At 46.5% G+C, this 18,453-nt stretch overlaps 1 protein-coding gene across 1 annotated transcript in view; it reads right to left on the bottom strand.

Moving 5' to 3' along the window:
• Positions 1-2,729: 2,729 nt before the first annotated feature.
• Positions 2,730-18,453, bottom strand: part of MXRA8 (matrix remodeling associated 8) — a 29,524-nt gene continuing 13,800 nt past the window's right edge. The window contains exons 5-10 of the mRNA XM_063145055.1: positions 15,783-16,241; positions 8,383-8,541; positions 7,168-7,198; positions 6,025-6,101; positions 4,663-4,740; positions 2,730-3,145 (exon numbers count right to left, since the gene is read on the bottom strand). Coding sequence (XP_063001125.1) covers positions 3,120-3,145; positions 4,663-4,740; positions 6,025-6,101; positions 7,168-7,198; positions 8,383-8,541; positions 15,783-16,241 — 830 coding nt within the window. The 3' untranslated portion in view covers positions 2,730-3,119. The remainder of the gene's footprint in view (positions 3,146-4,662; positions 4,741-6,024; positions 6,102-7,167; positions 7,199-8,382; positions 8,542-15,782; positions 16,242-18,453) is intronic.

The raw sequence follows: 18,453 nt of genomic DNA, 5'->3' as shown, positions 1-18,453 counted from the left end.
TCCTTATGGTCCATCTCTCACAGCCATAGGTTACGACGGGGAATACCATGGCTTTAACTATGCGGACCTTTGTTGTCAGTGTGGTGTCTCTGCTCTGAACTATTTTATCAAGATTTGTCATTGCTCTCCTCCCAAGAAGTCAACATCTCCTGATTTCCTGGCTGCAGTCAGCGTCTGCAGTAATCTTTGCGCCCAGAAATACAAAGTCTGTCACTGCCTCCATGTTTTCTCCCTCTATTTTCCAGTTATCAATCAAGCTGGTTGCCATAACCTTGGTTTTTTTGAGGTTTAACTGCAACCCAGCTTTTGCACTTTCTTCTTTCACCTTCGTCAGACAGCCAAAGTGCCAAGTTCTTCTGGAGAACTTTGAACATAAATACCAGCAAAGGCGGCCCGCCAGACTAGTTGCTTTGGAAACTGACAAGCAAGACAGACTCTAATCTTAACATCAAACCTTGGGCATTTTATTAGGATGTGCTACTTTGGGGGAGCTAGGGGTGGCGACGGCCGACAGAAAGCTCTGGCGTGGGCTGGTCCATGAAGTCACGAAGAGTCGGAAGCGACTGAACAAATAAACCACAACAAATTTTGGATCAGGTGCTGGTTGCTTTCAATGTCTTTATAACCCCTCTTCTCAACATGCCTTTGGAAATATTGGTCTTGACTTAGGAACATATTCAACAGAAGCATATTCACCAGGGTCCGTGCCGGTTTCCCTAAACCCTGTCCCAGATCATCCCCTTTTTCTTTTTTTAGTGGGGGATACATTTTTAGCATTTTTACTATGAGTAGCTAGAACACGTCCTTCTTTCCTCGAAGTTCAATTCCCTCCCTGAAAGCTCTCTAAGTTAAATCTAGCAGCGGCTGCATTGTCTCAGGCACACGTGCATATAAATGCAGGCACACGGATGCTAAGGCATCATAGTTACGTAAGTTTAGACTCTGGGCTTAAGGATTTTGACCCTCCTTCCCCATATTTACATGACAGGGGGCCGGTCCGCACAATCAAGCAGCCCGCCGTGGCTTATTTAAGCCACGGTATGCTGTGGGGCCATTTTGAATATTCAAGCTGCAACCATGGCTGTGCCCCTTCCTAGAGTCGGAAGACCTAAAGACGGTAGTGCATGTGCTGGTAACTTCGAGGCTCGACTTCTGCAATGCGCTCTACACAGGGCTACCTTTGTGCCTAGTCCGGAAACTTCAACTAGTTCAAAATATGGCAGCCAGGCTGGTCACTGATACACCTGGGGGGACCACATTACACCAGTTTTAAAATCACTTCACTGGCTGCCAATTAGTTCCCGGGCGAAGTATAAAGTGTTGGTTATCACCTTTAAAGTCCTACATGGTTTGGGTCTAGGCTACCTGTGGGATCGCCTTCTCCCGTATAATCCACCCCACACACTCAGGTCCTCTGGGAACAATCTACTTCAGTCAGTCAAAGGCCATGGCTAGACCAGGCCTATATCCTGGCTCCTAAATTGGTGAAAGACAGGTGACTGCAGAATAAACACGGCATAAAGCAGAAGGAATCAATTACGTGAAATAGTAGCAGAGAGGGTCCTCCTTGGTATGAGAATTTGGGTGTTACACATGTGTTCCTCTTTTCAATCTGTGAAACAGTGGAAGGTATATGGTAGCCATGTAGCAGCAGAAACAGGTAACAGGGTCCAGGGTTAATGAGTTACCAGGGAAAATAGCTGTGGACACAACTGAGTCCCAATCTCAACAGAGCCCCTGTATCCAGACAAGCTGGAGAGGATGGCAACGAGGGTGATCAGGGTTCTGAAAACAAAGCCCTAGGAGGAGAGACTGAAAGAACTGGGCATGTTTAGCCCGGAGAAGAGAAGATTGAGGGGAGACATGATCACACTCTTCAAGTACTTAAAAGGTTGTCACACAGAGGAGGGCCAGGATCTCTTCTCGATCCTCCCAGAGTGCAGGACACGGAATAACGGGCTGAAGTTACAGGAAGCCAGGTTCCAGCTGGACATCAGGAAAAACTTCCTGACTGTTAGAGCAGTACGACAATGGAACCAATGACCGAGGGTGGTTGTGGGCTCTCCCACACTAGAGGCCTTCAAGAGGCAGCTGGACAGCCACCTGTCAGGAATGCTTTGAGGTGAATTCCTGCATTGAGCAGAGGATTAGATGGCTTTAGAAGCCTCTTCGAACTCTACTATTCTATGATTCTATGATCCCCAGACAAGGCCTGGTGGGGGTCCCCACCCCTCAAGAAAACATGCAGAGAATTTGAAGCAGGCAGTGCTCTGAACGGCCTTGGATTGAGTCTGTTGTCTTCTCCCCTAGGAATACCCAAAGGTGGAGCAATTCAGACTTCTCACCCAAAAGTTCTGATAAAGAGCTCTGCGTAATACGAAAGCGAGCGTGTTTTCAAGAACTGCGGAAGCAGCTCCGAGTCAAGGCAGCCGTGTTTTGTGGTGGGGGTGCGGGGAAGAATGTAAATGTTGGTGCAATAAGAAATACCACAATATCTGTTCTGTGTTTAACAGAAAGCCAAGCTTCTACTTACTTCAGCTTATTAAAATGACAACAGATCTTTTTTAAAAAACAAACCTCTAAAAATACTGATGTAAATGAAACCAAATAATTATTTAAAAGAAAGGGGGAAAGGGGGCATTTTAAAAGGGGGGGGGAGTTAGCAATCCCACCAAAAAAAAACCCCACCCAAAGATGCCCCTCCCTCCCTAAATGATCCTCATAAAAGATAATGAAGAGGAAGTTTTACAGCGCATTCCCGTACCTGCCTACTCAGAAGTAAGGGCTATTGACGTCAGTGGATCTTACTCACAGGTACACATGTACTGCAGCCTTCCACAAGCTGCTGCCCTCCGGATGAGTTGGATTGGCCAGCTGGGGATGATGTGAGTTGTAGTCACATCTGGAGTCATATCTGGAGGGCACCAGTTTGGGGACAACTGGTATATATAGGACTACAATGTCATCTAAGCTTTCATTACCCGCGAGATAGGAAGAAAGTCTACAGAGAGCTCTTGGTAAGTGGAAGGATGACATAAGATTGAAAAATGAAGTTTCTCTCATTCGCTTAAATTCTGATTGGAGCTTCTGGGCCAGCCAGTAGCTTTGAGTCGTCATTTTCATTTACAGTATTCTTTCCTGAAATCTGGAAACAAAACAAAAAAGGAGACAAAGAGTTAGTGGGATCAAAGGTGGCGGGATTTCATGCCAGGGTATCCCTGATACACGTCTACACATTATGCATTTGAGCAAATGTTAGCCACATTCTCTGTAGGGTGACCAAATTTCAGGATTTCCCCGGATTTCTCCGGGTTTTTTGTTCTATCCAGGGTGCCAGGGGGATGCACAGAGATGGTCCCAGGTTCAAGTGCTATCGTATTCAGTGAAAAGACATCAAGCGACAGAGCAAGGAAAGAGCTGCCTTAAAAAAGTGAGGAGTTACTGCCCATTAGAGTAGACAGCTATGGGCTAATGAACCTGTTGGAAAGTCTGGGCCGGATCTACAGCAAATAGGATATAACCCTTTGAAAACAGTTTGAGAAATGTATATGGAATGTGTCCAACAGTTGTCAAAATTGTTATAATGCAGTAATGTAGATCCTGCCCTTATGTGACTTACAGCAGAGTTGCTTTATACAGAGAAAGTGTGGCAACACATTTAGTATTGGAGGCAATGAACACAGGTTAGAGCCAGTTTGAAAGAAGTTCAAACCAACTTAGAGTGCAATCCTATGCATATTTAGACAGGAAAATGTCCTACAACTCCCAGCATTCCCCAGCCTGCATAGGAGAGCATTCTATAAGAAAGGGGAATAACTGAACAAACTGAATTCCATAGTTCATAGTTCTGACTTCAAAAAAGGAAAGGAAAAATACAAGCAGGTTGTGTGGAAATCCTCCTGATTTCTCAACACATAAAGATCCTATCTGCATCACAAGCTTATATCCAGTTTATACCAGTCATAGCTTCCTCAAAGAATCCTGGATGATATTATTATTATTATTATTATTATTATTATTATTATTATTATTTCTATACGACTCAATAGCTAAAGTTCTCTGGGCAGTTCACAACAGCTGAAGCTGTAAAATATAACAAGATCAGATACAATATAATTTTTAAAGTTTAAAACTACAGTATAAAATAAAAATAAATAAAAAATAAAACCCGGCAACAATTTTGTAGGATTATAGTTGGCTGCACTAAGAATTTGCAGTTGGAGATTCCTAAAACTTAAAAAAAAAAAAACAATAAAACTACAGTTCCCATGATTCCCTGTGGTGCAGGAAAGTCAACCAGCTTCATGTCCCAGATGTAGATTTGCCTAGAACTGAACAAAACACAAAATTTGGCTTCGGTGTCAAAAACGCTTCGAAGTGGAGCCAAAGAAGTGAATATCAGGGCCGAGTGGATTCTTGAAGGGAGAGGGTGACTCATCAGCTACCAAAAAAACTTGTAATGAACCCCTTGGAAGCCATTTGTGGTGGGTTGATGAGAGACTCCGGGCAAAGGGAACCGACATTGCTTTCCGTCAAACGCTGCAAACCCGTCCTTTCCATTTGCGCATGGTTCACGCTAGGGAGTGACCCGCCCTTTCCCAACATGCCATGGGGTGTTTAGGCAGGGCGAAGGGGTCTCCCCCATCCACAGCACTATCTTACCTTTGTCTAAGTCAATATTCTTGGCTGGAAGGGCCCTGTTCTGATCCGCTTTCTCCTTCACGATATTGTTCTTGTAATCTGTGGCGAGAAAGGTGCTCGGTTCAGGAAGCAGCTTTGGACAGAAGTGGTAGGATGACCCACCATCATAAATAAATAAACACACACACACACACACACACACAATCCAAAGTCCTTAAGACACCATGCAGATGGATTATTAAGAACGTATGCCATTCTGGATTAGGCCAAAGGTCCACCTAGTCTTGGTTGCCAAGCTGGAGTGTGTTCAGAGGAGGGCAACCAGGATGGATCAGGGGTCTGGAAACAAAGCCCTATGAAGAGAGACTGAAAGAACTGGGCATGTTTAGCCTGGAGAAGAGAAGATTGAGGGGAGACACGATAGCACTCTTCAAACACTTGAAAGGTTGTCACGCAGAGGAGGGCCAGGATCTCTTCTCGATCCTCCCAGAGTGCAGGACATGGAATAATGGGCTCAAGTTACAGGAAGTCAGATTCCGGCTGGACATCAGGAAAAACTTCTTGACTGTTAGAGCAGTATGACAATGGAACCAGTTACCTAGGGAGGTTGTGGGCTTTCCCATACTTGAGGCATTCAAGAGGCAGCTGGACAACCCTCTGTCAGGGATGCTTTAGGGTGGATTCCTGCATTGAGCAGGGGGTTGGACTCAATGGGCTTTTAGGCCCCTTCCAACTCTACTGTTCTATGATTCTATGATTCTGTTCACACAGTGGCCAACCAACCATCGGTCAGGGAACAACAAAGCAGGACATGGTGCAACAGCACCCTCCCACCCATGTTCCCCAGCAACTGGTGCACACAGGCTTACTGCCTCAAATACTGGAGGTAGCACATAACCATCAGGGCTAGTAACCATTGATAGCCTCTCCTTCAGGATAGAAAGTGTGTGTGTGTGTGTGTGTGTGTGTGTGTGTGTGTGTGAGAGAGAGAGAGAGAGAGAGAGAGAGAGAGAGAGAGAATGAATGAGAATTGAGGCCAGTTCTGTAAGTTTTCTCAAAGTCTTTCCTTGCCCCTGGAAGCCACACATGTTCAGAAGACTCCTATGTGACTAGATCACGTGAGTTTAAGTTAGAGGTAGATTTGGGTTGGGAGAGAGAGGGAGAGAGAGGTGGATTTTCAGGGGAATATTGCACCATAGTTCCCTTAGCACTACCCAATTATTTCCACTATTAAAGCTCAGCCCTGGCATGTGTGAAGAGCATGTCTTTTGAGCATGCACAGAGTGTCAATCCCCCCGCCCCCAAAAAGAACTTCCAATAGCGTTAAAGTTTTACCCAAAAAGGTGGCCTAAAAAAAATCATTTTAAAAAAAGAAATAAATACCCAGCTTAATGTCTTCACTTTTGTAGTTGGACAAATCCTCCGTGTCGATTGGGAGCTCTCTGAGATTCATACCTTTCCTGGCAAAGCAAAAAAAGTTTTTGTTTTTGTAATGGTCAGGTTGGTCAGATGCATATTCAACTCTATGGTTATGGCTATGCCAAGAGTGGAGAGATGGGGCTTCTCTACACCAGGCTTTTACCCTGTGATTGAGACTGGTTGCTCACAGACATTTGTGGGGTCCTTTACATGATTCGTTAACCTCCAGAGCCTCTCCTGTGCTTTGCGACCATTTGCGCTGCGTTATTTGTAATGGAGAAAATGCAGTATTTTAAAAATGGCGATTGGAATCCCTCCGTGTACTTTCGGAGTTGTGCTATAATCGCAGCTATATTACATCTAGTGCCATCTAGTGGCTGTATAATGAAACATATCGAACTCGCCAAGAAATAAAAATCCCAAAGAAAAAAGGGGAAGTGCATGTGAAGGACTGATCATAATCCCACAAAGAATCTGGACGCAGAAGCCTTAGTAAAGTTGCGGGATAAACAACCTGGTGTAGAGAAGCCTATAGCCTTTGCTCAAGGCTTTTGTAGAATTAATAGCCAGAGATCCTCTTGCTTAAATGAGCATTGATGGGCTTTTTATGACTAGTGGCTACTAGCTAATAAAACAGATGCTGCTTTCACCTTTCACATCATATGAAACATTTATATCTTTAAATAAGCAGCTATTACAAACATCTCCAGAATTCACTCGGAAAGTGACTGCGTAAAACCCATCCTCTGCCCCTGAACATGTTACCACTTGAGGAGCAATAACGTCCCCTCATTTTTACACCTTCTGCTCTGTGTATCTCACAACATTTCCTTGATCTACAATTCAAAGACTTTTAGCTAATTCTGAGGCTGCTAGAGAGTGTAAATGTGGAAAAATAGCAGATAGGGGTAGTATCCTCTCCTTCCCTGATTCGTACAGAAGGCCGTACAGGCGAACCAATTGCCTGCCTGGGTGGCTGCCATTTGGGAACAAGGGCTGAACGACACAGAACATAGAGGACCCTCAAATTTAATCCTGGCTACTCTGGACAAAGAGTCTGAAACGGCAGTGTTCCGTCCCCGTCGGACAAATCCTGTTCCTACTTACTCATCGTATTTCTTGACGTTGTACTCAAAACCTAGGAAGAAGAGAGGATAGGATATTTATATCAGAGATCCTAGTGATATAGGGCGGGATGCGAATGTTTTAAATACATAAATTATCACTCAAGGACCTCAGCGTCCAAGGAGAATAAGACATGAGTAAGACATCACTAAGCAGTGTCTTCGCAATAGTTTTTGGCTGGAACCAATTCAAACGAGTCGAGCAACAAGCTGTTGACCGGGGAAGATATCAAGGGGTAGACATGAATTGCTCCGTGATGAGGAGGGTGAATTGCTCCGTGATGAGGAGGTTCTTTCTTTTAACTCCCCCCCCCCTTTTTGGTTTTGCTGCTGCCTGTGGTGGCCATTTTATTTTCCCAGAATGCCCCAGAACAACGACACGTCTGGGCATTCTGGGAAAATAAAAAAGCAACTGTCTTGAAGCAGCCTCTTGAAAAGGCTGCTGTTTGAAAAAGGTAAACACTTCATCCCTGAACGAGTGAGGAATGGACCCAAAGGAAGTCATTAAAAAACGAATGCATAGCTGTATGGCGAACGACAACTTGGCACCCGTACCCGGAATTCCTTCAAACCCAAGCTCAAAACCCACCTTTCCCATGAAACCTTTGACTTAAAAGCATCAAGCTAGACTGATTCGTCCATTCCTACCCTCGTTCCTGCCTCCGTTACCTTTCACACCCCTACCGAAGTTTAAATGCTGTTTGGAAGAATCCTTTGGGTAAGGGCTTGTCTTTTGTGAAAGGGGGAGTGGAGGCTTATGGGTAGGGATGTCGGAGAAATCCACAACGGAATCAAATGAGTGAATTTTTATGAATCTGACCCATAGATTCCAGAGTGGACTGGCTTTTCTCCAATCGGGCGGATTCCGCAAACTTAGGGGCTTTTTTCTAACTTTCCTGAATTTCACACAAATTTGGTAATAGAAAAATACAGGAAAAGAGAAAAACCCTAGCTAAAAATGTGCATTTTCCCTATAGGTTAATGCACGATTTTGCGGGATTTGCGCAGTTGCGCAACTGCGAATTTCTGCAAATTCGGAAACTAAAAAAAAAAATCCAATTCCCTTTATGGTCAAACGACGGAACATAAGGCGTCTGCCAATCTGTGAAACGCAGACAGGATGGAATTTACACAATGGGTACATCCCTACTTATGTGCCGTATGCACGGATGGAGCCCTAGAAACAGGAAACGCTCACCTCTCCTCCGGCGCTTGCGAGTGACGAGGACCACCAGGATCAGGAGTAGGATGAAGAGTAGCAGCGTGGCCAGGACGTAGCCCAGCTGGTGGAAGAAATGCGCGCGGCTCTCGGGGATGATGACGTTGATGACGTTGTGGCTGTGGCCGGCGTTCGGATCTGGGTGGCGGAGGGAGAGGGAAAACGAGGGCACTGGTCAACAGCACTTTTTGGGGAAATGAAGACGTGAAGGTTGCAGACTTATACCCATTTCCCTGGGACCCAGACCCATTGAACTCAATGGGACTTGCTTCTGAGTGGACATGGCTAGGATTGTGCTGTAACGAACAACTGGGTCAGCCTCTCCCAGCCTGGTGCCCTCCGGGTATGTTGACCTCAGTGCCAGCTTGAGGTTTTTGAGGGCACTTGGGAGGTTGTGGGCTCTCCGACACTAGAGGCCTTCTCGATCCTCCCAGAGAGAAGAATCTCTTCTCGATTCTCCCAGAGTGCAGGACAAGGAATAACAGGCTCAAGTTAAAGGAAGCCAGATTCCAGCTGGACATCAGGAAAAACTTCCTGACTGTTAGAGCAGTACGACAATGGAATCAGTTACCTAGGGAGGTTGTGGGTTCTCCCACACTAGAGGCCTTCAAAAGGCAGCTGGACAACCATCTGTCAAGGATGCTTTAGGGTGGATTCCTGCATTGAGCAAGGGGTTGGACTCGATCACCTTATAGGCCCCTTCCAACTCTACTATACTATGATTCTATGATTCTGTGATAAGACAGACAGTCTACCTTATCACCACCATGGTCACCAGCTGCCCTCGCTCCTCCTCCTCTTCCTCATCATGGCTCCCACTTGCTTGCTGGACCAGCAGAGAACCAGGAGGCCACGGCGTCTCCTGCTCCTCCTTCTCACGTCCACCGTTGTCTGGGCCAGAGCGAGAGGCAGGTGAGCAAGCAGGTTGCCATGGAGAAGTCCAGGGGGTCTCTTGTCTGTGGGCCCCTGCTGAGATGTGAGCCCTCAGCAGGTGCCCAACTACGCCTACCCTTGAACACAGCCCTCATTCAGTGGATTGCATCTCCCATAATCCCCAGCCAACCTGCCCAATGGGAGTTGCAGTCCAACACATCTAGAAAGTACCAAGTTGGGAAAGGCTGCATGAGATCATAACTCGGCGAGAGAGGTATACTGCCTCTGACCATGGAGGTACCACTTTCGACAGAAGCCAGTGGCCGCCACCTCGCCTGGGAGCAGAGAAGTTCTGTGTATCAATTACACGCTGTATCATTAAGAATGACGCCCTCTCATCTGTCCTGACTCTCCCGTTGCCCAGCTCCACTGGATGAGCCCAATTTCCAGGGCCAGGAAAGAGGGAGAAAGACTTCTCCATTGGGCTCTAGACGTGACTCTCAATGGCTCCCACTCAGTTCTATGGAGCAAAATGAAACTACCGTATTTCTTCGATTCTAAGACACACTTTTCCCCCCCCCCCATATAAACATCTCTAAAAACAGTGTGCGTCTTAGAATCGCGGGTGTGTTTATTATTTCTTAGAATCAAAGCTTTTCTTCTGTTGGTGGTACTGAAATTAGTGTGCGTCTTACAATCGATGGTGTCTTAAAATCAAAGAAATACGGTAGCTGCATCACCACCAGCCTTATGTGTCCATCTAGGCCAGTATTATCTACACTGGCTGGCAGCTGCTCGCGAGGTTCTCAGACAGAGGAGGCCTTTCCTCTCCCCGCTACTCAAACCTTTTTAGTGCTCGCCAAACATCCTTCCCCATTGGTCTTCTAGATGTCTTCCAAGTTTTTACAGTGCAAGTTCTTTCACATACCTGCTACTTGTGTTACTTTCTGCCCCACCAATCCACATCCTCCTCTCATACCTATTTCCATGCCTAGCAACCAACATATCACGCAATAAGGAAAGCAGGCGAAGGCTACCTTGCTTCGTAGTTATAAACAAAGGTCAATGATAAATGTGGACATATACCCACATGTAGCTCATTTCTTGTGCAAGTTTCCACCATTTGGCTGATATACGCCCTTATCTGGACAGAGATAGCCTAGCTACAGTTATCCGTTCTCTTGTCTGGATTACTGCAAAGCGTTATACGTGGGGCTGCCTTTGAAAATGGTACGGAAACTTCAGCTGGTACAAAACAAAGCAGCAAATTTTCTAACAGGGACTGGCCAACGAGACCACATCACACCAGACCTTTTTCAGATTCACTGGCTGCCAGTACAGCTCCAGCCCTGATTCAAAGTGCTGGTATTAATATTCAAAGCCCTAAACAGTTTGGGGCCAGGCTATCTGAAGGAACGCCTCCTCCCATATGTACCTGCCCGGACCCTGAGATCATCCTTAGGGGTCCTTCTCCGTGAGCCCCTGCCAAAGGAAGCGAGGCAGGTAGCTACCAGGAGGAGGGCCTTCTCTGCTGTGGCACCCCAGGTGTGGAATGAGCTCCCGAAGGAGGTTCGCCTGGTACTCAACGCCAGCTGAAGACCTTTTTTTATTTCCCCAGTATTTTAGCATTTTACCACCCTAGTCTTTTGACTCTGCTGTTTTACAACTGCATTTTAAATCTGTATTTTAAATCTCTGCATCGCTGTTCGTTTTTATTTTGGTTGTGCTTTTATATTGTGGTTTTATATTTGGTTTTAAACTTCCATATTTTATGTTGTATCATACAGTTTAAAGTTTTGTGAACGGTAAAGAGAGCTTCAGCTATTGGGCGGTATAGAAAAGAGATAAATAAAGAAATAAAATTTGGGGGCAGGGCACTGCATTTGTAGAGCTTTCCCCAGCCAGGTGCCCTCCAGATGTGTTGGATTGCAATACCCATCATTCCCAGGCAGCACGGCTGGTTGAGAAAGGCCACGCCAGTGAATTAATTAAATCATTCCCATTCCTTTCAAACCCATGCTTGCTACTTCTTTTAGGTCGAGGATGATTCTGTCCAGGGCAGAGCGCCCTCCAGACGGCTGGACTACAACTTCCATCATCCACAGTCAGGGACCATGGGAACTGTAGTCCAAAATACGTGGAGGACACCAGCTTGCCTTGCTCTGCTCCAAGCTATGAAAATGCCGGGTTCAGTATCGGGAGGGAGGGACACTGATATCAAAAGAATGAGTTTAGATCAAACAAAATAAACCTGTGCATGTATGCATGGGTGCGCGTGAGAGCACACACACACACATACAAAACCCGGGCAGCAAGCCAGGAATCCATTCCTGCACAGGGTGGAGCAGTTCCTAATGTAGAGCCAGAGAAGGGAAATGCTGAACCAGTCGTCCCTCTGGAATGCATCTCTCTGTACATCTTGGCTGAGCAGGTCGTGTTCAAAAGAGAATCTTGGCACAAATTGTGTTAAGCAAGATTCAAGGGGTTAGATAAATCCAGATGAGGGGCCTGGGAGCAGCAGACTGGGGTTTCTTCTGTTTTACCTTGTGGGGAAAGGACAGCAACCTTGGAGAGTGTACGAACGAAAGAGGAAAGAACATGAGAAGAGAAGGCTGAGGGCAGACATGGTAGAACTCTAAGTCCTTGAAAGTTTGTCCCACAGAGGAGGGCCAGGATCTCCTCTCGATCATCCCAGAGTGCAGGACACGGAATCATGGGCTCAAGTTACAGGAAGCCAGGTTCATAGAATCATAGAATAGTTGGAAGGTGCCTATGAGGCCATCGAGTCCAACCCCCTGCTCAATGCAGGAATCCACCCTAAAGCATCCCTGACAGATGCTTGTCCAGCTGCCTCTTGAAGGCCTCCAGTGTGGGACAGCAGGTTCTGGCAGGACATCAGGAAAAACTTCCTCACTGTTAGAGTGGTACGACAAAACATCAGGAAAAATGTCCTGACTCTTAGAGCAATATGACAATGGAACCAATGACCTAGGGAGGTTGTGGGCTCTCCCACACTACAGGCATTTAAGAGGCAGCTGGACAGCCATCTGTCAGGGATGCTTTAAGGTGGATTTCTGCAGTGAGCAGGGGGTTGATGTCCTTATAGGCCTCTTCCAACTCTACTATTCTATGATGACGATTCTATGATTCTATGAAGTAGCAATCTGAATCACTTGCTACGTCCTCGCTGCCTGCAAACTGAGAAAAAAGTGACAGGAAGCCAGATTCCAGCTGGACATTAGGAAAAACTTCCTGACTGTTAGAGCAGTACGACAATGGAACCAGTTACCTAGGGAGGTTGTGGGCTCTCCCACACTAGAGGCCTTCAAGAGGCAGCTGGACAAGCATCTGTCAGGTATGCTTTAAGGTGGATTCCTGCATTGAGCAGGGGGTTGGACTCGATGGCCTTGTAGGCCCCTTCCAACTCTACTATTCCATGATTCTATGATCTCCGCCAACGTCAAAGCTATTAGGTTAACTTCAGAATCTGACGGCGGCCTGAGCAAAACGAAAATTAGGCCATGTTGATACTGTAAGCAGAATAAAATTTCCTGTCTAGAAAACTTTTCCAGCGTTGGAACAGTGCCTTGGATTAAGAGGATCCAAAGACCAGCTTCCTGGCTCTGCTTCTCTTCATCTTCACTTCTTTTTTTTAAGCCTCTCTCTCTGCAAGAGTTTACATGGACTCCCAGGGGGATTTGGAAGGCCCTTAGCAGCCTCTCTCATTGCTGAGTAAACAAGGATCCGCTTCCCAGTATGCTGCTTATAAGCGCCTGGAGCCGGGGAACAAGCGGACGAGAATTTCCAGACGCTTTGTTTCAGAAGTGAAAAGATAAAAGTCAAGCAAGGAACATTCCTGACAATTCAGCAAGTTTGCTTCACGCCCTTTCGGCTCCAGAAGAGACTCCACCCAAGAATTTGAGCAAGCTCTCTCTCTCCCTCTCTCTCTCTCTCACACACACACCCATCCCAAACCCTGCTTTGGGCTGCTTAGAAATCCTTGGGGATTTGGGTCAATTTCCTGGTTGCAGCTGAAATGAATTCCTACCGGGGGGTGTGCATGGGGGGCTTTCTCTCTCGTTAAGTTTCTGCATTTTCAGATTTTCCTGCCGGATGATGAATCGTGAAATGCAACTGATTTCCGTAAGGACTGCAGTTCCCATAAGGCAGTCTTCCTCAACTTGAGGGAAGTTTATACGACGCAGCTTCATATCCGATTCCCTCAAAATGGCGCAGCATCGCTGCTGCGACGCGGAAACGATAAATACAGATGGTAGAAGGGAGCGTGGACTACCTGGCCGGAAAAACCGCAGCACCGGCAGCCATTTCACAGAATCATAGAATCACAGAATAGTAGAGTTGGAAGGGGACTCTAAGGCCATTGAGTCCAACCCCCTGCTCAAGGCAGGAATCCACCCTAAAGCATCCCTGACAGATGGTTGTCCAGGGGGGATTCCACACGTCGTACTGAGGGCGCTTCCATGCGCCCCCAGTGTGCACCCAAAGCGATAGTGTAGCTTGCCTGGAAGAGACGAGGAAGAGGCGTCCTTTCTGCCACCGCTGCCACCCACCTACCTCCTCGCTGGCCGGGTCGGAGAGCTCGGCGGAAGAAGGCGGGGTCGGCCGAGCTCACCGACCCGGCCGGCGAGGAGGTAGGTGGGTGGCAGCGGCAAGGATGCCTCTTCCTCGTCTCTTTGAACAGGCAAGCTACACGATCGCTTTGGGGGCGCACTGGGGGCGCATGGAAGCGCCCTCAGTACGACGTGTGGAATCCCCCAGCTGCCTCTTGAAGGCCTCTAGTGTGGGAGAGCCCACCACCTCCCTAGGTAACTGATTCCATTGTCGTACTGCTCTAACAGTCAGGAAGTTTTTCCTGATGTCCAGCTGGAATCTGGCTTCCTTTAACTTGAGCCCGTTATTCCGGAGCCCACCTCCTGCCCTGCATTACCGCGCTTACCTTTTATTGCTTTTATATTGTATTTTATATTATGGTTTTATACTGTTGTTTTATACTTTGAATGGTCTTAGTTTTGCGAACTGCCCAGAGGCAGTATACAAATTGGGCGGTATACAAAGGCAATAAATAAATAAATAAATAAATAACCTGGATTGGGGGGTGGGGGTGGGGAACCACAATTGCACTTGGATCTGCTCCCAGCAATGCTCAATGGGCTTAACCCGAACTGAGGCCACCGCCACCATCGGACAGAGAAGCAATGTGGCGACTTCAGAGCAACCACAAAAAAATCACAGTAAAACAACATCGCGGGAAAGCGCAGTAAAAGCCCAACAAGGCTGCACGTTGGTGGCTGCATCATATGAACAACGCAGCGCTACTGTGCAGCCACGATGGGTTTAGTAAGTTGTTGTCAGGATCTATGCTGTACTGAGTACTTGCAGGACCCAGGTCTTCGGTCAGGACCTGTCCTGCTGGGGTGTTTGCAAGCCTCAGGCCCCTGACTAACTACACGCAGGGGGTGTGATTGGAGTCCAGCTGGGTGGGGCCAGGGTAAGAGCTATTTAAACACTGCACTTCTCTCTCAACCCTCGCCATAGCAACACTGTTCCTGTGCTGCTTGGCTCCGCTCCCCGTGAACCGCTACACCCGTTCCTGATGGTGTTGGTTCCTGACTTCTGGACTGCCTTTGGACTTCGCTTCACTTTGCCTCTGCTATGCCTTGTTGGTTCCTGACTTCTGGACTGCCTTTGGACTTCGCTTCGCCTCTGCCTCTGCTACACCTTGTTGGTTACTCCTCTGGGTACTGGTGGCCCAGCCTAGCTCCCTGCCGCCCACACCCCAGATGTAACAATTGTATAGACAACCCTCTGGTGTCATCCAGATGTGCTGAACCACCACCATCATCGTGATGGTCGTGTGTGTTCGACACATCTGGGAGGACTATCGTAAGGCATCTGAGGTTTCTCCATCAGTAGCAAACCTTTCGACTCCTACCGCCCCGTTTCTGTTCTTCATAACTCCAGAAGGTTTATTCCTCAACCGAGCAACATAGGCCCATCTAAAAATCTATCGCACCACCTTCAGGTTCGACGTTAAGCAGCCAATAAATATTAAAAGCGTGCTAAATATTTTAGAATGCTAATAAACACAGAGCTATGGCTGGCAGGTTTTTGTGGGGTTCTTTTCTTTTTTAACGATTAAAATTGCTGGTTTCATTTCTCCGTGCGATGATTAAGTTGGGGCAGGGTTCTTTTAACAGCCAAAAATGAAGGGGAAAAGAAAATTAAAAAGATAAAAAACAGATTGAAAAGTAATTTCTTATTCCAGAGATGGAAAACACGCAATGGAGTAAAAGTGGAAAGGGCGTGGGGCTTTCTAGCTTTGAGAAACCATTTCCATTGTCGTACCGCTCTAACAAAGTTCCTTATCTTTCATGAGGGGAAAATCACAGGTGAGCTTGTCAACTATTTTCTCACCATAAAAAAGCCTCCTTTGATGAGGGACCACATTTATATCGTTTTATTCCATTCCCGTCGGAGTTCCCTACCTGCCGGGGGTGGGTTGTGGCGGGTGAGGTTCAGCACAACCTTCTTCTCTGGTTCCGGCTCCACGACAGTGACCTTGAAGATCCTGCGTTCATGAAGGCCACAGTAGTGGTGGTGGAGGTGGCAGGAATAGATGCCTTCGTCGGCAACCTCCAACGCAGATATCTTCAAGGAGAAGTCACCCAAGTCAAAAGCCTTCTCAGTGATATTCATCTTTTGCCGGATGAAGAGAGGTCCATAGGAGCGGCCCTCTCCGGAGGCATACAGGTCAATGAGACGGTCCGCCCGGTCGTGAGGCACACCCGGCGGCTGCCGGTCCCAGTGTACCACTTGCTGATCTTCTTCATCATGTCTCTCAGTCCAAACTTGGTTCCGGTTGATACAGGGGAGGAGCACGGTGCTTCCTTTCAGGGCCACAATCACAATTTTCTCCCCATCCCAATATCTCTGCGCCACTTTGGCTGTGGAAAACACACACAAGAGAATCAGATAAATTTCCGTCGGGTTCAAGAGGGTCCGTTTCACAGGCCCCCGTTCCCTCCGCCACTGAGAGGTTCGAAGCAATCTCTGCCAGGCAGGACGTCTTTCGGCCGGAGGGCCATTTTGAAGAAGTTTTCAAGGGCTGCATTTCAGCAGTGCAGTGAGGCCAAAGGCAAAAGTGGCAAGGAACAAAAATACCAGCATTTTTTAAAATAAATAAATAAATAAGGTTATACTGAATCGTGAACTTTATCGTTCCGATGTGGTGTAGAGCCAGTGTAACGTAGTGGCTAGAGTGTCGGACTGGGAGTCGGGAGATCCAGGTTCTAGTCCTCACTCGGCCATGGAAACTCACTGGGTGACTTTGGACCAGTCACAGACTCTCAGCCGGACCCACCTCACAGGGTTGTTGTTGTGAGGATAGGACGGAGAGGAGGGGGTTTATGTACGCCCCCTTGAGAAAATGCCTTCGTCGCTCTCAGCAATGTCTTGATAAGATGAGAGAGAGAGAGAGAGAGAGAGAGAGGGAGGGAGGGAGGCCATTGTCATCCAGATCATAGAGTCTTGAACTTGTAGAGTTAGAAGGGACCTAGGTGTCCTCTAGTTCAATTTATTATTCAATAATAAATTGAGCCAGTGTGGTGAAGTGGCTAAGGCGTTGGGCTGAGAGTTGGGAGATCCAAGTTCTAGTCCCCACTCGGCCAAGGAAGCCCACTGGGTGACTTTGGGCCAGTCACAGACTCTCAGCCCAACCTACCTCACAGGGTTGTTGTTGTGAGGATAAAATGGAGAGGAGGAGGTTTATGTACACCCCCTTTGGTTCCTTGGAGGAAAAAAGGTGGGATATAAATGAAATATATATATAAAATAAAATTAGAGACTACATTTTTCTATTAATTTTTTTTTACTAATTGTCTGTCTCTGACTGTACTTATATTAATTTCATCATTAAGGCTATATCCCAATCTCTTATACACCAATCTTCTACCTATAGCTTATCGCCATATGGACAGCCATCAGTAAGTGAATAGTAATTTCCATATCAGTGGGGACTATATTTTAATGTATCCCCCCAAATATGTATATCAATGGGTCCAAAGAGAGTTAATCGCCTACAGTTTTCATAATTTTCAGCTTTTACTATCCTCCAAAAATGTACTATTTGGTTCCAAACTAAAAAAAAACATGGTATATATTTGAAATACCAGCATATTTTAGCTTAAAGCTCACATGAGGCTTTACACCTTGACCGGGGCATCTGCTTCCAGATTCTTTGTGGGATTAAGATCAGCTCCTTTACATGAGCATTTTTTTTCCAGAGAGGTTTCATTAAACAATCACTAGATGCCGCTGTGTTATAGCAGAATCACACAACTTCATGAGACTCTCATTCCTAGGGTGACCATATGAAAAGAAGGACTGGGCTCCTGTATCTTTAACAGTTGCATAGAAAAGGGCATTTCTGCAGGTGTCATTTGTATATATGAAGAACCTGGTGAAATTCCTTCTTCATCACAACAGTTAAAGCTGCCGGAGCTATACTAGAGTGACCAGTTTTAAAAGAGGGCAGGGCACCTGCAGCTTTGACTACTGTGATGAAGAGGGAATTTCACCAGGTTCTCCATATATACAAATGACACCTGAAGAAATTCCCTTTTCAATACAACTGTTAAAGATACAGGAGCCCTGTCCTCCTTTTCATATGGTCACCCTACTCATTCCCCCATTTCTAAATAATACCACACTTTCCTCATTAGGAAAAAAAATCCCATTTTAACAGTTGCAAAGCACGGGAGAGGACCTGAAGGATGACAATGTAGTGTAAAGGGCCAGGAACTACTGTGAGTGAGCAATTATGAGCACACAGTTAGAGCTTCATGTGGAACGGCTTAGTTACTACCAGTAACTTAGTCTTAGGAGAGGCATTTCACACTTTCAAAATGAGCGTGGAAACTCCACAATAGTTGGGAAACCAGCCAATGATTGGGGCTTGGGCGAAAGGGGATTCCACACTTCTTAGTGTGGTTGATGTAATATGGTTAATTAACCAATGTAAAGGTTGAAAAGGCATTAGGGAGTCTTCAAAAATAAGCACATAGACAATTCAGAGCAACACTGATGCGCTTCAAGCAAAATCCAAATCCCAAAACCTGTGGCTTCCCAGCTCTCCTCACTCACACTCTGTGGGCAAAG

This window comes from Elgaria multicarinata, chromosome 20 (genome assembly GCF_023053635.1).
Source record: "Elgaria multicarinata webbii isolate HBS135686 ecotype San Diego chromosome 20, rElgMul1.1.pri, whole genome shotgun sequence".
NCBI lineage: Eukaryota > Metazoa > Chordata > Lepidosauria > Squamata > Anguidae > Elgaria > Elgaria multicarinata.
The sequence above is the reverse complement of the archived record's forward strand: the minus strand, read 5'-3'. Positions and strand labels throughout refer to the sequence as shown.